The sequence below is a fragment of the Oryzias latipes genome, chromosome 3, assembly GCF_002234675.1.
Source record: "Oryzias latipes chromosome 3, ASM223467v1".
NCBI classification, from domain to species: Eukaryota; Metazoa; Chordata; class Actinopteri; order Beloniformes; family Adrianichthyidae; genus Oryzias; species Oryzias latipes.
The window spans coordinates 34,056,214-34,080,655 of NC_019861.2; the positions used below are offsets into that span (position 1 = coordinate 34,056,214).

Sequence of the window (24,442 nt, forward strand, 5' to 3'; positions counted from 1 at the left end):
TTTTAGATCAGTGAAAATGGTTAATTTCTCACGGCACACCTGACCATCTCCCAAAACCAGTGTGCGGCGGCACACTGGTTGAAAAACACTGCTCTACAGGAACTACGTTCAAGAAAACAACACAGATATTTTGATTTTGGTTAAAAATCAGATAATCATTAAAAAAAACATTAGAGACGGTTTTTAACTTTCTAAATATATTGAAGTGGTTATTTAATGTATCCTATTGGGTATCAAATGTAAGGCCAAAAGACTTCTAGTGCTGCCATTTTACATTATGCAATGTGTGAAATAAAATTCCTGCTCATACTCTTGTAAGATCTCTTCTTATTGAAGTGAAGCTTTAGCTCAATTTTATTAGGGAAGACCAGTGGTTTCCCTTTGATTAAAACCAGCAGCTGCTTTTTACTCAAAAACAAAGAGAAAGAGGGAAAAAGTTGATAAAAGGCAGATGGAGCACTCCAATCATTTCCCCCAAAACCACAAACTTGTTTCTGGATTTGGCTTCTATCTTTTGTTGTTCATCTTTCTGCATCGTGAAAAAAAAAAACTAACAAACAAAGTTGTCCACTTCATTTTTGATGTGAAGTCAGTTGAGAATCAGTTCTTTCTCAGTTTTGACCAAGTTTCTATGGTGCTGAAGTGTGACTACTAATTGTATTTCCATATTATTATTTTTTTCTAACATCTTAGTGCCTCGTTCATTCTCTCTACAATTATGTTTTTCTTTTCACAGTGGAATACAAAGATAAGTGCGTAGAATATAGCCTCAAAGCAGTCCATGAACGTGTCATAAGGCGAATGATTGAAAGTATACATGCTGGCAGGCTGAAGGCTCTTTTGTCCACCAACACGTATTAGTCTGGATCCTGTTTGTCTGTTTCCTACACTTTTCAAGCCCGTCTTACTCATGCTTTCAGGTCCGCCTTGATTAAATCTATTCATTTGGGTTATATCTGCTTCCAAAAGAAATTTTCAGTGTTTTGGGGGTTTACCCAACAATCCTTTACATGTATCAGAAGCATAAAGACGCATAAAGCAATCTCTGAATTGTATGTTGTCCAAAATGTAAATATTTGACCCTTAAACGCATGAAGCAAAAAAAAAGAAATTATGTAAATTCACTAGAAAAAAATATCAAAAAGCTTTAAAAGAAACATAATAAAAATGTATTTTTTCCTTTTAGTAAAAAAAATCAGTCATTAAAACTAGTCAAATTTGTCGTGATAAAATTTCTAAAATCAAAAGGTGTGAAATTGAGACAAAACAAATCTTTAAATAAGCAATACACACTCATTGTTAAGTATATTGCTCTAGTGTTTGGAGATATTATGTATTAAAATAGATCATATTTGGGGGGAAAGTATATAAATATGTTTTTAAAAGTATGTTTTTAAAGCAACAATCTTATTCTTTTTTTCTAGACCAGTGAGCCCCAACCAGACCAGTTTAATGTAAGACAACATGTCTATGAAACCGTCTGAACGAAGTTTGAGTTTAGTATTTTGAACCTTATGATTTTAATTAATGTATTTATTTATTTTACATTTGACAATGTACACACACACACACACTGAAGGAGGAGGGTTTGGGGAAGAGAAGGAGGGAGTTAAAAATGTGTGCCCTGTCTAGGCTTCCCCATGTTGGTGGAACACAGCCTGGGTATATAGATAGATAGATAGATAGATAGATAGATAGATAGATAGATAGATAGATAGATAGATAGATAGATAGATAGATAGATAGATAGATAGATAGATAGATAGATAGATAGATAGATAGATAGATAGATAGATAGATAGATAGATAGATAGATAGATAGATAGATAGATAGATAGATAGATAGATAGATAGATAGATAGACAGACATTTGACGAAGATTCAATGAAGCAAAGTCGTTCATTGCCTGTAAAATGTTTGCAGCTGGTTTAAACTTGGACTTTGTGATGAAGATTTTCCCTGTATTCCCAATATTTTTATTTTACTTTACTTACTTTTATTTTATCTTCACCACTCTAAGGGTGCTACATTTTCATTGCATCACCATGTACAATGACAATAAAAGGATTCTGATTCTGAAAATAAAACTTCCGTCAGTATCTCACGGGCGGGCCATGGTGCAGCGGTAGGGTGGTCAACCCATGATCGTAAGATTGCAGGTTCAATTCCCGCCTTGCACGCCCATGAGTCGAAGTGTCCTTGGGCAAGACACTGAACCCCACCTTGCCTCTGGTGGTAGACAGGCGCCTGTGTTTGGCAGCGGAGCCGCCACCAGTGTGTGAATGTGTGAGTGACTGGGTGAATGGGTCTGTGACTGTAAAAGCACTTTGTCCTTGTAGGAAGAAAGGCGCTATAGAAGTATACGCCATTTACCATTTACCATCTAAAATAGAACAAAATGGAAATTATGCAAGTAAGCATATGCATTTTTTTCTTTTCTGTCTGTGGCCCTGTACCAAATGGCCTATGGACTGGTACCGGTCCGTGGCCCAGGGGTTGGAGACCACTGTTCTTGACAATAATATTTTAAAAGTAAGACTAGGATAAGGTATTTTAAAAATACTTTTTGTCAAAAAATTATATGCATATTAGCTATTCTGTAATGGTGTTAAATGCATTTTTACTTTGTAATGAGTCAAACAAAACTTTCCAGTTTCTCTAAATCAGGCAAACCTGTTTCTTGGAAGAAAAAAAAAACATTTACCAATAAAACTTAATATCATGTAAAGTAAAAAAAGAAAAGTTTTGTTACTAAAGATCGTATTAAAACTAAAAGGTTTTTTTTTTTTTTTTAACTTGTCCTGTCCAACAGCTAGGCAGGCAGATGAGAGCTGAGGGCCTCTTGTGTTGGACATATTTTACTTTAACAAGAGGGGTAAAACTAAAAGGTTTTTTAAATCAAATGACTCCATGTATTCAAGTTTTTACATCGTATTGAAGAGTTACTAGTTTTGTCTTTTATCGAGTGCAATAAAATATTTAAACTAGAAATTAGACAAATATTTGGTGAGATTTTTTTATGGTCTCTTTCAAGGAAGTACCATCATGTGTGGTTTTTGACACATCTTCTAAAAAGAAACTTTCTAAGCTGTAACGCTTTTATGTTCATAACTAGCAATGACTAACAGGAAGCTCTGCTATCTCCGCAGGGAAGCTTTCTTGCTTGTCTTCACTTGTTCTGATGTTTCTGGTTCCCTGTCACTAAAAAAAATAGAACAAAATGGAGAAAACTGTGTTCTTTACAAACTTCTCCTTCCCCTGTTCTCCTCAGTGACTGTCCCAGTGATACTGTTTTCTGTTTTCCTTCAAAAATGTTCAGGTGTATTTACCACTTTGAGTTAAATTTAAATGTACTTTTACCTAAAAAAAATGGAAATTTTAGTTTATGTCAAAAAAAGGAGTGCTGGATCTCCAACTACAGGTGGTAAACTTTAAAAAGTTCAGCAAGATTTATTTATTTTCCTCTTTTGTTTATTATTACACTGCAAAACCTGAATCTTAAGGCCGTGTTACACAACCACTGTGTACATTTGGCGCAAATTCCACTGATGAAAGTTTGTCATATGTCAAAATACATGGAAACTGTGAGAAAAGTTGTGGTCTTTACGCAAGATCTTTACAGATTTATCATGAATGACAATGAGAATAAAACAACTGAAAGAGTACAAATAAACCAAAAAAGCACACGTAAGTCTATGTAGAACATGAACCATACCAATTTGGATCGCTTTTCTCACAAAAAGCGAACTATTTGTTACGCCGCACCACCGCTGCAATCAAGATTCGGCGATGTAAAGCGGTATATAAATGCTTATCTTTCCAAAGGGTTGGATAAAGATTCAGTTCAGAGACAAAGTTCACCTCTTACCGCTTATTTTTGTCCAGATGATGAAGCTAAAGGTTGTTTTAAAGAAGCCGCTGCAGTGATACAAAACATTTAAGCTAGGTGAACTTTTTTTTTCACTGTGCGGTTATCCTATGGTAGCCAATCAGAATCGACCCAGCAGCCAATCAGAATCGAGTATTCACCCGGACTATGGTATAATTGTGTATAAACTATTTCAAATATGCATAAACTGTATAATTCTTAACTGACCAAAGGTTTTGAGCTCAAAACCAAATTCACATAAAGACCCAACGAATGATGAACGCAAGAAACACTTATGTATATCATGAATGTATCACAAAAGACCAAAATTTCATACATGGGATATGTGCAAAATATACGTTTAGGCTGTGTGACAGCTCCTTTAAGTAAATACAAGACCTTGTTTAAAGAAAAGTGTCCAATTTTCTGTCTTGACTTAAAAAATAATCTTTTCAAGAAAGTTTTTTAATTGCAAAATTGATCAAATCTGTCTTAGTGACTAGAAATTGTTTCTTAAATTAAGAATTCCTGGTAAGACTATTTTCTGACCCCATTGGAAGATTGTTTTGATTGTTCAAAGAAAATTTGTCAATGGAGCATGTGTTTTTGAATGTTCTTATTTCTTATTGTTGGTTATCTCATTCACAGGAATTGCAGATGCAGCTTTATTGTTGAGCACAAATGCATTTTTGAAAGGCCTGTGGTACATTTCGTGTTTCAGCGGACACAAACGTCTTCACGCCTGTGTGTGCTAAGACTTGGCGAGCGTGAAGAAACACGGCAGCCACAAGCAGCTCCGAACGGAGTGACACTTACGCAGAGGATGACACTTTCACTCCTCTGCACGGCCACACTTCTTCTCCTGCAGAGTCCTGAGGACATCTTCCACGCACGCCGAGTGTCACAGCAGACGGATGACGGGATTCAGAAACGCCGTGCCATTTCCCCTTCCTCAGACCTAGCTGTCAAAACCGCCTCCCCCTTCCCGGCCAGCCGGGCTCTGCTGGGGTCCCTGCCTTTCCTCCCGCTCTGAAAATCTATCTCCCACACACATTCAGTCAGTCGCACTCTCACAAGAACAAGCGTTCGTGCCTCTCTCTGTCTTCTTGTGATTTACACTCAGCAGGAAACAGCGCGGTCCAACAGTCATCCTCCCAACTATCACTCGAAGCCTCCTCACTCTGGCAAAGTGAGGAGGAACTCTACAGGAGTGGATTTCTGATACTTAATCCCATCTTACTAAATCTGACCACAAACGGAAAAACCGAACAAAAATGTCTTCAACTGTCCAAACCTCCTGCTGCTTTTCTAAGTATACATTTCTCAATTTAAACGAGTATCTCTTGTAAAGAACAACAGACACACAAACCCAAATACACTCCGCTGAGCTGAGTGCCCGAGTGGCTTCTAGTATACCAGCAATAATTATTGGGACACCTACAACCCCTGCCAGCAAATCATAAGACGCCTATTGGGGTTTTTTTCCTCTGCAATCCAGTGATTGGAGAATAAACCAGCAGAGAGAAAACACAAATTAATGTAAAACAAATGCAACCCCAAAACAACAAAGGGAATATTCAAGAGAGGAGGAAACTGCAGTGTGAGAAACGGAAAAAAAAATGTCTCGCCCTGAGAATTCCAGATTGGCCAATAGCAACGCATGCCCTTGCAAATCAAAATTTGCCACCAATTTGCTCAGATTTCTGGAGCGGATGGCGGCTTGTTTGTGTCCCCTGTCAGAGACCGGAGGCTTCGGAAATTAGGCTCATGACACAACATGCTACTGTTTAGTAAAGACCCCTCTCCACACCGCAGAGTCCCACTTATTCTTATCCATACTGGTGCATTAATGTGCATTTGCAAACCCGCATTAATGGCTGTGGTGAAAATCCACCCCTGCTCTTCCTTTTCTCTAAATCTCCCGTAAATCTAAGATCTTTCCGTCCTACAGCAGCATCATTGCAGACAGCCACACTTTTCAATTTCTGGAGTGAGAAAAGGACAAGGGGTAAAAAGCCTCTTCCAGTATTACATCTTTTCTACTTTATTACCAGTCCTGTGGGAAAATGGGGGCAGCTTTCCAGCCTGGCTATCTGTTTACATTTTCTTTACAAGACTATATTGGAATTATAATTGTGTTCTATGGTGCCTTCTTTTGGTGCCTTTCTCTGTTTAAAGGTCCTGTGGACCTGGGGAGATGAAGAAAAATGGGCCCTTTTTGAGGGATTCGATTACTGTGAAAGAAAATGCAGCTGCACACTGCCCTTTTTTTTTCTCTCCCCCTTTTTTGTTTTTCCTCCAGGTGCCAGTCTCTGGGGAAGCTCGATATTAGAGCTGGAATGGTGCTGTTACAAAAAAAGGAAAAAAATGCTGGAAAAATAATTTCTTTGTGCAGCTTAGGTAAAAGTAAGTGTAAGTGGGGATAGGTTGTTATGAATTAAATGGCTAAAAAAGAAGGCCTTTCTTTCACTGATGCTGTTGAGGGGATATTAATTGCTTTATCGACTCTGCCACTCTGCTGTTCCTGAGCAGTGGCCAAGATGTTAAATTTCCTCGAATTTCCTCTGGTGTTGGCCTTAGGCTTCTAAAATATATTTTTGCAATAAAACAAACCTTTTTAAACCTGGTTTTGGATTTTCAGAGGAAATAACATGGAAGTACAACAATAAAAAGCATGTTACTATGTATCTTTTACCCCAAAAACATTCTCCTGAGCTTCGTTTAAGGAAAAAAAGCTTAGTCAACGATCACACTGCAGTGTCACATGCATGTTGTCCCATTCCATGGGTGTTCATTTGCAATATGGATAATTGCAGGCATCTCTGCTGCTCAGCTGCACCGTCTTGTGCAGTGGAGTAAGACAGGGAATTTATAACCTTAATAATGTTTGGAATTAATTAAAATGCAAAGCCACAAGCTCAGGGAGCAACCACAGGTGGCAGTAAAGAGAGCAGGCCTCTGCAGCTCACGTCCAGTTGACAGACGATTTCCAATTTTACAATTGTTGTTCTTATTATATTTGACCACCATCACAATGAGATGGGTTTGCCATTTTACACTACAATTTCCTGTGTAATATCATTCTGTCAATAAGTAATTACGTGCTTGGCAAATTGCAGTGCAAAATGTTCATCGGAGGGGAGAAGATCCCTATCAATTGTTCATTTGCATAATGCAAATGAGTCCTCAGAGAGGGAAAAAAAACAACAACTTTTCTGCCATCAGTGACAGTAGGATGCCAGCACTGCTGCTGGAGAAGCATAAGTGCTTTTAGTAAAGAGCAGCTCAAAGGTCTGTAGCATTTTGCTTTCTGGAGAAGAAAACTAAACAAAGTCCAAGCCTGAGGCTGATGGAAGGATTTCTTCCCTCCGTTGTTGTTGTTGTTGTTGTTGCTCCTGTTGTTATTTTGTTTTCTTCCAGATACAATTTCAACTGCCAGGACAAAAAAACAAAAAAATGCTAACAATATTTCAGAAGAGGACCTGGGGTTTGTAAGTGCTTGCCCATTTGCTGACATATTAGCAGAGGATGAGCATCCCGTCTCTCCATTAAGCTTGCCCGCGATAGAGTAAAACCATTTCAGCCCCCCTGTTTACTTATTATGCAGGAACCAACCCCGACTATTTGTTTCTAATCAACTGATAAGACGAAAGGCCCTTTCTGTGGCCCCCGGAGGATGAAAACCAAACTCCTAATGGTCATTAGTAGCAATTATGCTCTGTAACTGGCACACCCAGGTCTACTTTTGCTGTGTAGGCCGCTGAGCCGCATGCAGATTGGGTTTGGACACATAGGACGGTAAGTGCAGCGCAAAAGCATTTCCATAGGCCCCAATCTGAATTCAACTTCGTGTCTGATTGCCTGCTGTGATTGAGATAAACCATTGTTTACATGCATCCACACAGCACTGGTTGAATCAAAGCGTCTCAGTGAAAACTGCCAGTTATTCTCCTCCATGTTGGCGCATCGTTGACACAGCTCTGACTTTACTAGAAGTCAGGGTTGTCAAAGGCATCTTGAGGACACCACATGGAGGGGTGATTTAAGTCCTTCCCAGCATGCGTTATCACCCTTTTAGTAACCGGCTCACTGTTTTCGTGACAAGGAAAAGAGTTGCATTTTTCCTGCTGGCCCAGCCTGATGAAAGAGGTTCAGCCGTAATCCTCTGTGGTGAACCTGGAGATTGTGATTCTCACACTTTGCTTTCTTCTATGCCATTAAAAACAAGGACTGCCTTTGCATTATTGAATGTTAGCACACATGTTCTGAGAAGCAAATCCAGTTTGATCCATAATGTAGGTCCACCTGATGAGGTATTTGTTGAAATTCCACTGAGCGCTCAGGTATCTGCCCAGCTAAATCCCTTCAGTCCCATTTTCATCTGCTCGTAGGACTGAATATGAGCCACTTGTGAATCCCTCGAGAACATCTTTGCAATCTCTTGCACATGAAAACTGCAAAAGAAATAGAATATTCTGAAGCTTACCAGTGCTGCGGAGCTAAACTGGCATATAAATCAAAGCAACAGCACTTTAGAAAGCGCTTGTCTTTATCAGATCTGCATGACGTGCAGCAGGATGGACTGCTCTTGTGTTGGATTCAGCAGTGTGACCTGAACAACTGAAGAGCCTTTGACACACTAAAACACACTCAGCAGTGATGGGAAAGAGCATTGTGTAAAAAAATAAAAAATAAAAAGCTAATAAAGAGGCAGAGCTGCTCCAGAGCAGTAATTACACATGCCAAGATGTCAGCACAGTTTTTATAAAAACACTGAGCAACAACAAAGAAGAAAAGGTCATCAAGACAGATATGGAATTAGCATTTTGTGTGTACACACTGTGTGGAAATGAGAGTCCACCAACAGCAGTGCACGTGTGTGAGCGTGCACAGCAACAAAACGATAAAGTCATGTTTCCTTATCTGGCCACTTGAGGAGACACACGGACATTGTGCGTTTGCGTTGTGCACCAGCATGTTACCGTGTACACAGAGACCCTGATAAACACATCTTGGCGAGTGGCGGTTCAAGCGGGCGCCGGCTTCTGTAAACACAGAGAGCGTGGCACAGATTGAAACGGAGGGAAATGAGGGGCCCGTTTTTACCCAGATGGAGCCCACAATGGTTTCGGGCTTGGCCCCGGCCTTCTGGATCCAATGGTGAGGCGTTCAGGGATCTGTTAAATTATTGCTGCCTCACTGCTGCTGCTCCTTGTCTTCATCCGTTAACGTGGCTACATGACGCAGATTAAGCACAGAAAGCAGCATAAAAGGGCACTGTGCCATTTGGCAGAGTTTCTTCACTTGGAGGCAAGGAGAGACGCCCCCTGAGACTTGGAGGGGTTCTAAGACACGTTTGTTTCTGATTTAGGCTCTTCTCTCCCCTTTTTATTTTTCATTGATTACACCTTCAACAAAATGTTGGGCTTGGAAATCAACTACTTGACACTGAAATTGAATCAGAAAATGTGATTTTTATTTTTTATCCCGTCAGAACAGTGAAAAAGTGATTTAAAAACAGTCCATATAGAACACACAGTTCTTTCTGAGGCACCTTATAAACCATCCTGACCAGAGCAAAAGAACCTCAACGAAATAACAACAGTCTAAAATCCTCATCAAATTTGTAAATTGATTTTTTTAAAATATTAATTATGTAAACATTAAACAAATAAAATGACTAAAGTCGCCTGGCAATACTCTCCTATGGGAGTCGAGTTTTACTGCAGACATTGTGATCTGATCATTGCTAATTGTGTCCAGATGAGATGGAAAAATAGTTTGTCATTATTCCTCACAAAGACAGTAAACCAGCTGTTGAACTGAAACCGTGAACGGCCTCTTAGCTCTGCTGTTTGACATTTGATCAATTTATTCATTGTTCTGTCACCAGGTGACAAAAGGTTACACAACTAAAGCACGACGCAAGCAAGACGTCTTCATCAAAGATTTGTAACACTGAAGATCCAACACAAGACAGTTTTTTTCAGTTTCTTTACGTTTGTTACATGTTTACTGTTAAGGAACAGATAATCCGACAACACAAAGATTTACTTTCTAATCCTTTCTAATGCCGTTTTGATCCGAAAAGGCCCTGGCAGGACTTTACACTTCTACCTGTGTAGTTCATTTAGCAAAATGCTGTTTTTTTTTTAGATCTTTAAGCCACTTCGAGTTGACTCAACCAAGTACAAATATTCAAGAGACGTAATCGCATGGATGGATGGATAAATGGATGGATACATGGATGGATGGATGGATGAATGGATGGATGGATGGATGGATGGATGGATGGATGGATGGATGGATGGATGGATGGATGGATGGATGGATGGATGGATGGATGGATGGATGGATGGATGCATGGATGGATGCATGGATGGATGCATGGATGGATGGATGGATGCATGGATGGATGCATGGATGCATGGATGGATGGATGGTTGAATAAATGGATGGATAAATGGATGGATGGATGGATGGATGGATGGATGGATGGATGGATGGATGGATGGATGGATGGATGGATGGATGGATGGATGGATAAATGGATACATTCAGTTTCCTCTTTTCCACCACTTTCAGACTTCATGTCTTATTTTCCACAATTTTGTTTCTTGCAGGATAAGAAGAAGATTGACTTAATAGGATAAACATTTGCATTTATTTCTCTAAATAATCTCCTTAAATGTTAACAGTAGCGTGCTATGTCATCAGCAACAACTATTTTAGTGGCTAAATTGCAGACTAAACCAATTAGGTTTAAATTAGAATAACTGTTAAATTGTAGATGTTATGATTTCACAGCAGAGTTTATGTCTACAGTCTAAATGTAAACAAATGTGAGCTAGAACCACATTTTGAGGCCACATATTGTGTGAAATGAGCTGTTTTTGTACAGTTTTCTTCATGTTTAATCTTGCAGATCGCGCCTAATTAAGCCACAGCTAATTTAGTTCATCTCTTCAGTCCTGTTTTTTTATAGTTTATTTCTCCCTCACTATCATGTCCTCTGATTGGTCACCAGCTTTATTCTCCAGATTTGTCTTTTGTGATGTTTTGTCAGTTTTAGGTGGAAGTTTTGCTTTATAAGGCTCATTTCAGTTTAGTCATATTTAAGTGGCAGTCAGTTAAGACTCTCTCGATGAAGATTTTTTTTTTTTTCCGGGTGTTTAACATTTTCTTATTGTGAGAATTGAGGACTGTAGATCCCTCTGAGGATCACACCAGGTTTAGGTTGCAAATCATCCACAGCTGTCTTGTCAAACCCTCAGTGTATATGTGTGTCTGGTTTTCAGCTGTGATCTGCTCTGTTGTGTCATTTTTTTTTGTTTGTTTCTCCTTGAGTTGTGTCTTGTTCAAATTTATTTATTTAATGTCTTCCACCAAGCCTGGTCTCCTGCATTTTTGGGTCCTACGCCACCAGTTCTTGACACTGATGGTGTTTTTTCTTTGTTTTTTTTCTGATGATAGAGACTTTATAGGAAAATTTAGCTCCAATAGCCTTTCTAAGTATTTCTTTATTCAAATTGTTGGGAATCAGGAGCAGGACAAATGCCTAATATTGTTTCAGCACAATAATCATGAAAGGACCAGTGGAAATGCTGTTAAAATCACTCGAAACATGATCAGAGTGGGTCTTTAAGTTTATGTTTCTCTGATATGCCAATTATCTGCAGCCCCATCCCTGACAGAAATAGTCTTCTTAAATACATTTCAGACAAATGAGCAGTTATTCGTCTCATATGAATGGGGAATCCAGCTCTACAGGGGCAAAGGGAAACAACAAAGAGACTGTATGTTTGCTTTATGAAAAATAAGAAAAAAAGAATAACAATCTGAAACTGATGGAATACAGCATTAACAGTCAGTAGGTCAACTGTAACATCTGCTCTCTCAGAAATCAGTCAGCTGCTGTGACCCCAATTCCCCAAATGTGCTCTTTTGTCTTTAAAAATACATTAAAAAGTTGCACTCTTTGTTTTACAAATGCACACTGTAGCACAGCATACGTGAATTAAGAAACCATTGTCTTAAAGACATGCACCTCTGCTGATCCACCTGATTGTTTGACTCCAATCCCAACTTAAATCCAAATCATGTGAGATGATGTTCTTCTAATTGGATCCTCTATAATTCATAATAGCAGACATTTCTCTGGAATCTCTGCTTTTCATCAAACAACAATGGAGGAGGAGGAGGGGGGGGGGTCTGATAGCAAAGATTTGTTAATATTTCATCACATAGACCATCAGTGTGTGTCCACTCCACGAGCACAACAACAAGCAGTTGCAGTGAGGGATAAAGGCAATTAGCCAGGCTTCGACAACAGACGGCATCTAGCCCCTAAAAGCTTTTCACATGTTTCTGGCATCCTCTACTCATTCCCTCAACACCTCATTTTGTTGCCACTGAGAGAACAGTTGAGAAGGGAGACGTAACATTGCCACGGCCCTCGGCGGGCAAATGGAGCTGGCAAACAACGCACACACAACGGGAATCTTTGAGAACAATTTCCAGCCTGCTCAACCCTGATTCCCATTAAGCATTCATGATTCATCTGGATTTTATATTATAACGTTTTTAATTTTTCATGCACCCCCCCTGCTTCATTCCTCTTCCCCTCTATCGCAGCACCACAAGCCCCTCAGTATTCCTAGTCTGACTGGAAAGTGTCACTTTCACGCGCACGAGTTGTGCGTGTGCTTCCATCACACCTGCTTGTTATATCCAGGTGAGCTTTTTTTCTTCCTTCTCGGTTGATTTATGTGCCTGGATGTATGACATGCACCTCCGAGACACAAACACATGGAGGGATTGTTTTTAGAGGGATACAGGTGTCATCTCAGGTACTGGAAAAGTAGAATACAGCAATGTTGAGGATGGAGTTGTGAATGCTGCCCTCCCTGCCTATTATTTTAACTATCTTTTTATTCTTTCTGCAGAGGGGATCATTAAAACGAAATAATTCATTTGAGCGAAAGGTCAGAGTCACAGTCTACTCCACATACCACACTTGCAAGTGGCTGTACTGAAGGAAGAGAAGACTGCAAAGTACAGGGCCATTGATTCCCTCTTTTTTCATTATATTTTTTTATTGTCAGCCCGGCGATTGAGGTGAGCAACCCCATGCTTTCGGCATGGCAGTGATGATAATCATCAACTTTAATACCTGTTATAGGTGAAGACACCGATCTCCAAGTAAATGTCACATCCATTGTTCACTGATGCCGTTTTGTTGCCACCGCATGAGGTATGAGCAGAGCGGGGATAGGTTGAACAGAAGAGGGGACGTAAAAAAAAGGCTGGAGAAAAAGAGGACTCTCATCTTTTAAGTGCCAGAAATAAGCACCCCCTCTCCCAGCTGATCCAAACTCCCTCCCCCTTTGTCTCTCTGCTCCAGCCCACGTGCGCTCCCAGAAAACCGTGAAGCCTGATGCACATCCAGTCGCACAATAACAACATCCATTCTTAACAAGATTACTCCGGCAGTCCCAGTTTGGCTGGTGGGACGCGTTTCTCAGCACAGGCACAGGGATAAGCCGCCTGCAGTCGCCTGCGGCATTTCACATACACTGGGATCTATCCATATGAGAGAAGCTTCCTGGGGAGTTGAGCCAAACATCAAACCCACAAGAGCTCTCTGGCACAGTAAGCAAGAATCTGCGGCGACTTCTGCTTCTGCTGCTGCGGCTTAGGCCTGAAACTACTAAATCAGAGGCATGGGCCAATTAGCAGGTTTCAGATAATCATAATCTTTTGATTTGAATAATCAGATTTGAATAATTGTAACCTCATTTACAGCTTTACTAATTCTTGGCCAACGAGTTGACAAGGGAATTTAATCCATATTCATAAGTAAGCAGAATGTCCGACTACATTCCGCTCACTTCTTCGGGAAGTTCGTGCATGACTTGTTGCCTAATGTAACCTGACTATAGATGTTTGCTCTGAGAAATCAACAAGCTTTTGCACAAAACAAAGGGCAGAAGGCAGAAATGCTCAACATTTGAGGCTTAGGACAGATATTTTAACAAAGGAAATCTCGCCGTTATGGTGGTCTTTGAATTACGATTATGCTGGTTTATATCATATTTTTGGACTACAAGTCCAAAGGTTGCTTAATAAAGAAAAAAAAATCCTAAATAACTTGCACTGGAGTAAAAAGGCTGATTTACACTGTTCTGTTCAGTTTGTGGTACGTCTTCATTGCTTTGCGCTGACAGGAAAAAAATAGAAGTTCTTCTGAATTGCTCTCAATAATGACCTACAGTTCCCTCTAGTGGTTGTTAGTGGAAAAAAAACAAACCCATAAGAATATTTATTTTTCAAAAGTTATACAAAAGACGCGACTTGTATGGTAGTTTCTGGAGAGCGTCAATAGTTCATTAGCAAATCTCCTTTGAGTTTGGGCAGAACTGTTGGCGTGGAGCAACCCCGTCCCCCTGCCCCACCTAATTGTGGAGCGGATCAGGAAGCTCGTGCCCCGCCCGTTGTATTTTCTACGTAGCAAATGCGCTTTTTCGAATGGAATACTAACGTCTGCCCCTGTTTCACAACAATTTGGAAAAAGAAATACTTTTTTTCCCCCTGATATGTGTTCTCTTTTCTCAGAAAAATGCCCCAGGAACATGTAAAAAATACCTGAAACATGATTTTCATTGGAGTGGGTCTTTGAAGGATAGGCTCCAGGCTAATCTATTGAGGAGAACCATTTTGGTTCCTATAAATTAGTCAGAGCAAAGTTCAAGCTAGACGGCCAGATGATTTGGCCCACTAAGCGCTCCGCCTCCGCAGCACCAAAACAGGCCAAGTTCAGTGAGCCGCAGAGAGCGAGGCAAGCAGAAGAGAGGAGAAAAGAGGAGAAGAGAGGGATGGGAGGCCAGTTTAGGTCGTGGAGGTTATGTTGAGCTCCATGAGAGGCCAGGAATCGTCTCAATTTCAGTTGGAAGAGTTTGACCGACAAACGCTGACGAGGGAGAGTGCTAATCATGACACGCAGTCCTGAGCAAAAGCATAAAGGGGCCATTCGCTGTGAATTAGAAGCGATGCAGGAGCTCGGAAAAGTGGCCCCTGCATGAGCTGCTCAGCACACAACATGGATTTAATCATGGCGAGCCGCAGATGTGAGGGATGGTAGCAAGCCTGTTATTTTGCTCAGGGACTCTGAAACCATGAGAACGAATATGCTTTCCTGTTAAATTATTATTGCAGCTGATGCACGTTCGCAGGAGACCTGGCGGGACGGGACACGTCATGCGCCTCCTCGTGATACTCGGAGCTGAAATATATTTTCAGCTCCCATATGAAAGGTGAAATTGCACTATGCAATTTAATGCTGAACAGTTCCTGGTTTAGAGAATGACATGAAAGGCTGGGTTTGCTTAAAAACCAACAAAGGCTTTTCAAGTGACACATTTGCCAGAGGTGACATGTCGGAATATTCCTTATTGCGTTTAAAAAAAAAAAATCTATATAATAGTTTTTCAAAATTGCCATACCATAACATTTGAGATGCAAGGTGATATTGATACACTGGAAAAATCATAATGCCAGTCAGGGTAAAGTCAGGTGTAGATTTGAAGTAGCACAGATTCCAACTTGCTATTTCATCCCCATATGCACATATGGCACCGTTTGTATAGAAATCTTTCATAAACATGACCGCTGTGGCGCCTTTGCAAATGTTTGCAGAGATCCACTGTCCATAAAGCCTCACAGACACATTGTATTTACTGTTGCAGACACAACACTCATGGCTAAATATACTCCACCCGAGCCTCACATTTCAGTGTGCCGAATGGACTGCTGTCCAACACTTCCACGCGCGTACATATACTTCAGCTTGTTAATGGCAAGCAGGACGACAACACAAAGCCATAGACAACCTGTCAAGCTCTTCAAGGGCAGCACTAATGTGATCCCACAGCTCTATCAGAGGTTTCTCTCTGCCCAGTGTTTTATTACAGACCAGGAGGGATAGACACAGAGAGAGATTGGAAAAGGAAGAGGGAAACTGTGGCCATGGCCCATTGAAATAATGGCCCCAATGGCATTAGTGATATACTATACAGGTGAGCCTCGGGGAAGGAAGGAGGGGTAGGGCAGAGGAGGGGGGTGGAAGAAGAGGTGGACAGAGAGATGTTTGTATTTTTTTTTTCTTCTAAATTACGCATGAGGTAGGGATGGAGATGTGAGGGGCTGAGAGACGGAGCTGCTAGACCGCAGCTCTATACAGATCTGTGTGGTGCTGCTTGAAGAGAGATTATAGAGCTATATTCCAGGAGCTGTGGGTGTGAGAAACCAAACGGAGTGGAATCCATTTGCTTCAACAAACACCGACGGCTTTCCTTTCCTGGAATTAATGGCAGCTTTTTGATTCAATCCCCTCGCTGTGGCACGGAAACCTGTGTCTAATTTGGGCCACATTTCAGAATTTATTATACCAGAGCCAATGCTTATAATTTATGTGTCATAAAGGCCATCAATCAGTGGCAATTATTCTGCTAATATTCTATTTAACTCCCACTCCTCATCCATCAATCAAAGGCAGAGGCAGACACAGGCTCAGCAGCGGGACTTAATGCAGATGAAGGTTGGTTTTCCTCACAGGCCAAATCGGCAGCATTCAGTCCACGGACGACGGCCGGCTCTCCCAGCAGGACCGGGTATCTCAGACTGAATTCGGGGCTCGTCTTGCCCAAACACTCTGAGAAAATTCCAACAATGTCACTGTACCACACCCCATCAGCCCTGAGGGCAAGCTTACTGGGGCTCAAGAGCCTCTCCCCCCATAATCACCCCGTCACAGATGGAGACAGAAAGAAAAGGAGGCGGAGGGGGAGGAAAGAGACGGGCAGGGAGGCAATCCAGACGAGGAGAAGTAGTTCTCGCATCAGTATTTATAGACAATGTCCCACATCTCGCACTGGCAGTCAAAAGCAACAATAGGTCTGAAATACATTTTTGAAAGCTGTCCCAGCTCCGATTCAGTTTCAGAAGCAGGAGGTAAACAGACTAAAACACCAATTCAAATATCTATTTGCTACAGCCGCTAAATTGCCCCTTTATCAGGTACAATAAAGGCATAAGCACATTCAAAGGTCTCGTGATTTCAGCCTTTATTAGTCACCTCACTAATAAAAAACAGAAACGTCTTTTAAATAAGTCATTTCATTTTTTCCCCAGAAACCATCACTTTTCTTGTTTAGCATCCTGCCAAAAAGCTTGTTTTAAAATTAAATTTCATGTAAGCATCTTAAAAATTACACATGAGAAAAAAATAGACAAAACTCCTTTTTTTTTAAAGGGATAGATCTATTTTCTTCTCTGAATCAGTAAATCAAAGCCTTTCTTCTTTTGGTATCACTGTCAGTTCTCCCAATCTTGCAATTTATTCTGAATTGATGAATATTAAAGTTTGATTACAAATTCTCTTTGTAGAAAAACACACACGATGTTGGAGCGGATAAAAGCTTTGGACAACGGCAGAAGGACTCAGTCAGTTTACAGCATTCCAGAACTGTGACGCATCATCAGCAGTCACAACACTACATGAGACGTGTCTGTTGGTGAAGGAGGGTAAATGTCTGAGGCTGCAATTAATCCGCCTCGCACTGCAAAGAACGCAAACCCTGATATCTCTTTGGTGCAAACATACCAGTTTGTTCCCCGTTTATCTTTTGTTCTTCGTCAATGTTCCGCCTTTCATGACGTGGTGTCTTTGAGCTCATTCTACGTTTCAATAGCTGAACAGGCTGTGGCTGCAGAGGCACAATGGTGGAAAAAAAAGTGTGTCTGGATTGGCCTCAGACCAAAACGAAGACACGTTTTTTTGGAAAGGAACCTTTTTATTATTGAGATCTCTTTCCTTGACTTCCTATAGTGACACATATCTTTGTAGTCGTGTAGCACATGTGCCCCCCCTTTGGCTCCGTCCATGTGGTTGGACCTATCAAGTCTACCCACCTTTGCACGTCTGCTCATTTCTATTCTTAATGACAGATATTTTTGAACCGTCCTTGGCTCGAGATGAGTAATCCTAAATCCCTTCCAACTCCGTGTTCATTTAAGGCTACAGCCGAGCAACAAGCTTTCACAGCTGTCTCCCTGGCTTCACTTTAACAGGTACTGCATGTCTGCCTCCCCGACGCCAGTCAGAGTGACGGGGGCTGACGATCATGGCGCTCCCTGAATCACAATGTGAGGAAATGTTGCACTGAGGGGGAACAGCAAAACAGAGGGTGGGGGCTGTGACGCCTCGTGACCCGTCCTCCCCGTTCCACCTCGGCCCTTCTTCCCTGCCCCTCCCGCCTTTATGCTAATGATCTGCTGAGCAGGAAAATGGAGGAGAACGCACCGTTAAGAAAAATCAATGCTGCAATCCAACGCCGTCCGTGGTTGGAGATGGGGAGGCTGTTCGCTTAAAGAGTGGGACTAGACCCGTCAAACAAAACTATGGAGTACAAATCACAGATAAATCTTGCTAAATCAAAATTGGTCCCTTTCCTCTGCCAAGAAATTCCACAGAGAAGCGATGACTCTTTTGAATCTCACCTCCCACCCATTTGAGCAATTTTTAACTGAGCATACGAAACACAGAGAAAAGGGGGAGGGGGTGGGGGCAGAAGACGGGAGAAATTTATAGTCCTGAACGGATGCAGTGCCATCTTGGTCTAACTTATCTAGGCCCTGCCAGGCGTTCTCATGAGCACTTAACCTTGTGGTGAACGCCACCCATCATCAGCATTTGCTGAAGACTCCCAACCTTCCTCTTCATCCAAAGGCACCCCCCCCCACACACACACACACCCAACTCTCTTTGGGCTGTCCTTCACTGGCAGGGTGCTTAAACCTAAGTCAACCCATCCTGCTGTCACATTTCCACCGCAATAGCAGAGTCCTTGAGAGAAAACGTTCGTCACGATCTGGACCATGACTTGATTTTCTATTGCAGATTCTGTATGTTCACAGTTTGCAGGGTTCTATGCTCTCAGCTCTGAGGTTTACAATCAATGAAGCTGAAATTCAGGGTGATAATGTCTTCCACATTTTGGTCAAATGTGCTTTTCATCGTTGCCTCGCAGATGATTTGGAAGCTTTTTGGCTGGCTTGCACAGAAACTCTATAGGTCCAAACTCTCGCATAGGCGCCACGGCCCCGAGAGTGACTGTTCCTTTCAGCTTTTTTGATGAGCAGTCATTGTCAAACTCTGCAGAGGCTGACTAATTGACTCGCCTGAAAAATTAATGGATCGCTTAACAGCATTTTTGTGTTTGCTCGGCGTTCAGAAAACACAGGTGCAAATCCCAAACGGCAGGAATGTTTAATTGATGCAGCCATATGACAATGCTTAGACCAGAAGAAGAAGAAGAAAAAAAAACAAAGGAAAGAGGCATTTAAAGTATTTACTTGGCTCACGAGAAACTAGTTTTTCTACGGCAACAAAACAGAACCAACCTCCTGGCTGCTACATGCCAGAGGTGGAACAGGAATATGGAAATATTGCAAAAACCAACTAATAGTTACATTTTATGTGATTTATTTTTCGAGTGTTTTTAATAAACAGGATCAAATATAGCGCCTGATGACCTATGTTCCTGGCCATACTAGAGTGGCTGCATGATCTTCCAAGGGAGGGATGCAGGCATTGCTGCCAGGTTGACTCTCACCAGGTGAATCCCAGCAATGAGCTGTGAACAAGCTGCTTTGTGCTGGGCAAGCCAACGGCCCCCCCCACACACTCCTGGAAACTGCCTGACACTTCCACACAGGCCAGGGAGCAGGTGGCTCCTAGCTGCAGCAGAAGCCTGCAGTTCTATTCGTGACAGAGCTGCGATGGAGAATATAGATGTACCTTTTATTTTATCTTTGTCATGAACAATCTGTTACTTTTACGGGGTAACAGACTCAAATTTAACAAGCAGTGACCTCCCCAAGTTCCAATTTTCTTGTAGAAAATTGTTGAACAATATCTGTTTTTGCTCCAAGGATGTTCAAAGCATCACATTTGCTATCAGAGTGTAATGGGAGTTGAATCATTTCCATAAGCATTTCATGACCCTTTTTTCTCCCAGCCTTCCTCTCTCGTTCTCATATCTCTGTTTCCCCCAGACAACCCAAACCCTCCCACTGCCCACGGGAAGAGCGAAAAATGAAGGAGCATTCAGATGGCCGAATTAATGTTTCCACACGATAAGCAAGCTTAATATAATGCTGACAATCACAACACTCACCCTGCCAACTAGAATTGGATCTGGTCCAGAAAATTCCTCCAACACAAACATTTGATTCCAAACCCATCCTCTCTTGGTGCGGCTTAGTAATCTTTGTCCTTCGCCAAGACCACTCGCCATCGCAGCCGACCCACCAGTTTGTGTGCTTCTGGACTGGCCCGTGATGGGAGTCATGGAGACAGAGGGAACACAAGTAATCCACACTAGCAGCAAGGACATCCACAGATCCATGAGCATCTCCTCGGACCTCGTTGGCATCCTTCCGTTGTGTGCTTTGTTTGCTTATTTATTTTTGGAGACTCTTCCTCTCTCTTTCTGTCTTCTCCCCCACCCTCCCCTCCTTCGTTCAGATCAACAGTTCCTTCTTAAATAACAAGAAAAGGTTACTTGTGTCCTCTTTGAACGGCACAGCTCGCATTCATGGTGTGATAAAGGTCACTCGCATGGCTTGGCATGCTGCCATGGCAGTTGGTGAGGGGGGGGGGGTGGCAGGCTCTCAGCACAACATCTTGTTATTCCACGGGGGTGACCTAAAAGGAGACAATCACAGTTTTTACCTGTGTCTAGGTGATGAGTTGTCAGGAGATGCAGAAGAAGGAAAGCAGAGTAGACACAAGTAAACATTTGTGACAGCCGCAATGAAAAAAGAGAGGGTAGTATCATAGATGCGATAAGGTGAAGAAAACATGTTTTTCCCCCTCTAAATTTAGCAGCTCTGACCCTCTGTTTCAACCCACTTCTCTCATTGTCACAACTGATCAACAAATTAGAGCATGTCTGAAACTGGCGGGTTTTTTTAAGCCCCTAAATCTGGTTGCCTCACTTTAATCTGTCCTTTTGGAGGATCACCCCAGTAGGAATGTCAGAAAAATTACATATTCTTTCAGATTCATGCCGAGAAAATACATGTTGGGGTAAGTTTGTTTGGCACAAACTACAATCAAGCTCCTAAGGCGCTCATCCATGCATGCATGCAGTAGCATCAGGGAGCGATCAGGTGAGCTACGTCAACAGCGCTGCAACTCACTGATATCAAAGTGAGCACTGCTGCATTATTGGAATGCACTCACTAGACCTAATATGTGTTAATACATTGAGACTGGTCATTTATGATAAGCACGAGTATAAAATAATTTTGAAGTCTAGTCAGAGTCAGAGAGAGGCTTAAAATGGGAAGCCTCCCTCTGATTTAAATCCAACACTTTTGAGAGCTGGAACAGTTTGAAAAACTCAGACTGATGGGTAGTTTTCTTAGCAGGATTCAGCACCAAAGCAAAAGAGAAGGAGACACAGACGGTCCTGTCTGAGTTTCTTCTGCTCAGAGAAGCCTCAGAAGTAGTTTGGGTGACTTTTACAACACAGGAGGTCACGGTGGACTTATGTTCTGCAATTAGTCCGGCACTTTCCAAGGAAAAACTGAGCTGTGCCACATGAAGTAAGCTGCGCTTGGAAGGTGTGGGCAGAGTTACCTGCAGAATCTAAGCTGCAGCTTTAAAACACCAACTCTGATATAGAACTAGGTGGTAAATGAGACATTTTTTATGAATTCTAAACCAATTGGAAAAACCATCAACATCTATTTAAAAAGGACCTTTTCGAGGAATTTTAACTCACTTTAGCGCGTGACTGAACGAGCGTTTCAGCACCACGGGAGGGACAGCTCCCGCTCCAGACGTTAAGTGAAGCGGCGGCAGCAGAGGATCTGTCCAAGGTACGCTTCTTCTTCCGAATGAGAGAAATCGTTTAGAATAATTCTAAACTTTTTTTTTTACCTTTTTACAACTATGAAGCGTCTCGACAAGCCTCACGCAGCTACTCTGAAGTTTGACCCTTTCCTGAGTCACTGACTCAGATCAATTCCGTCTCTGCGCATCAGCTGTGGAATCATAGAGCGCACCGTCAGTTAGATTTTTTGGAGGATTCGGGGTTCTGTTCTAGAGCGACAGAACTCAAAGCGCTTAAACGACATGCCATCGGCTGACACCGCGAATGATGCGGCATAACCGGGATCTCAAAGGCAGCCTAAGTTGCAGACCTCTCCGTGGACTTGCTCCGCGTCTCCTCGCTCCTGCTTGGTGGTTGACGGGAGTGAATCAGAGCAGAGGAAGCCGCGCGATCAGATGACAGGCGCTCCTTCACCTTACCGCACAAAGCCGGTGATGAAAACCTACCTGTTAGGTTCTTATGTGACAGTGGCGGGCTGTACTTACTAGTGAGACTCGTGTCTTTTTCCTCTGCTGCATTATTCTGTCGTGGTTCCCCCCTCCCCTTCAAAACCCGACAAAAACTCCATTGGGTTTCCCCTCGAGGCGCAGGGGGGAAATTGAGGAAAATCACAAAAAGGGAGAGCAGCTAGGAATCCTTGCAGCTTTGGAGTCAGTCAGTGCGGAGTGACAGAGTCAGGCTTGCAGTTCAGAGCTCCGACAGGCTTGCTGGCCGCCTGGAAAAGTGAGGTGGAGATGGGAGAGAGATGCGCGGCGGAGAAGAGAGCCTCCCTCCACTGCGCTCATTGGGTTGATGAGGAGTCGGGTCAACAGGCGCACAAATGAATGCATGCCGCTCTGCACATGCACGGGCGCGCAGAGGTTATCATCTCAGCGCGCAGAGCGCAGCTGTACTTTCTTTTTTTTTTTGAGAAACTTGCATGCAGGTGAAATGCTCCTCCTGCCGGAGTCTCCTGTTTTCTTCTTTTAGCTGAAGCAAAGACGCAGGAGTTGGCCCTCGCCCTGCTCAGTTAATTGTGAAATGAAATAGTGACATAGTCCAGGCGCGCAGTGACACGCAGCCAAGACTGCTCACTTCCAGTCACTCGATGGGTTAACCGATTAACAGATGGATTCACACTGTGTGGTCCTTTTTGGGAAAATGATGAGCGACAAACTGCTCCATCCACTAAGCCTGACTTCCTCCTCTAACTCTCACCTGCTCCTGCCTTTGAACCTAACAGACTGGGGGAATAGAAATACATAAAATAACTGAAAGTAAAAATGAACCCGTGCTATTATGGAGCCTGTGCAGAGACAGGCGCGTGCTTATTAAGACAGTTAGTGGAAAGGTCATGCTCATCATTGCGTGTCTGAGTGTAGGAGTGTGAATGACAGCAGAGGGGGGTCCGTGCTGTTTTCCAAACAGGGGGCCCTCTAGTGTTTGCTCTGATAATTGGCAACAGAGCGCCATGGCCACTGGGGTGGAAGGCTTTATTAATGCAGAAGGAAAACGTGGCCGCTGCACCGCCTGACACATTCTGTATAAAATCTAAAATAATCATCTCACTCTGTTCATTTTTTTTTCCTTTCTGAAGCACATCTGAACCCACTGGACCACAAACACTTCCTCTGCATCCCTCTGCTCCACCAATAATGTCACACTCCCGTCCTCTCCTCCACCGATGGACTTAATTCCGCATGCATATTCAGTAAATAAGTGTCAGTCAAGAGGAGCGCCAGTTATTGTGCCTCACCACCTCCAAACAGCAGAGCTGCTCCTCGTAGGCTCTGCCCACAGGAGGCCTTTTGACCCGGATGCCAGAGATCCCAATTAGCAAAGACATCAAGTCTACCATTATTTATTTTTGTACCATTTAATTTCCCTCCCACTCAGGCCTTGATGCTGCAGCTGCATTTCACACGGGGATTCTCCAATCATCTTTTTTAAACGCCTCTGCTGCATAATGCATTAGGCTGTAAATGTTGAGCCATGTTGCTGTTTCTCACTATGAATGGAGATTTCATTGATGGACACCCAGAGTACACCCAGGACACGTGGAAGGAGATAAATGTATGAGAACCGCTCAGGAGTGGCTGTTCTTTTCAAATCTGTCTAAATTTAAAGGGAATAAAAAAAAGGTAAAGAGAAATGTGTCAGAAGCTGCAGCTAGTGCTTCGGAAATACTTTGGAGAAAACAGTCATCAGAAACCACCAGGCCGGTAGTTCACTGTACATGATTCTCTACAGCTACAGGGATGTCTGTAAAATAATCCGTCAAAATCTCCTTCAGTGCATGCATTCTTTTGCGTTGCAGCTTTAGATTAGTGATTAATTTTACTGACGTGGCCCCAGTCAGTGATCAAATATCAGATTGCTGTGAAAAAGGCAAAGTAAGTGAAGGGGGAAATGGTCTTTAGAACCCAAGCCTCCTCAAACCATCATTAGTTATTCCTTTGTCAGTAGTATTAATCACAGAGCTGTTGCAGCATGGAGCTTGTCTTCAAACCACCACAGAAACTGCCTGCAGATCCAGAGTTTGCTACTTTGTTTGGGGTCTTCCTCCCCAACTTCTCCTTTACCTCAGAACCTTATCACGTCTAAAGTAACAGGAACCTGTCAGATGTCTTTTTTT

General features: G+C 42.3%; 1 protein-coding gene across 2 annotated transcripts in view; it reads right to left on the bottom strand.

Moving 5' to 3' along the window:
* The window catches only part of cdh8 (cadherin 8), a 117,524-nt gene extending 94,885 nt beyond the window's left edge, over nt 1–22,639 (bottom strand). Inside the window, exons 1-2 of one of the 2 annotated variants that reach the window (XM_023953698.1) lie at nt 22,314–22,639; nt 20,104–20,633 (exon numbers count right to left, since the gene is read on the bottom strand). In XM_023953698.1, coding sequence (XP_023809466.1) covers nt 20,104–20,361 — 258 coding nt within the window. In that variant the 5' untranslated portion in view covers nt 20,362–20,633; nt 22,314–22,639. The remainder of the gene's footprint in view (nt 1–20,103; nt 20,634–22,313) is intronic. The other variant, XM_023953697.1, reaches the window with a different exon arrangement.
* Between the last annotated feature and the right edge of the window lie 1,803 nt (nt 22,640–24,442).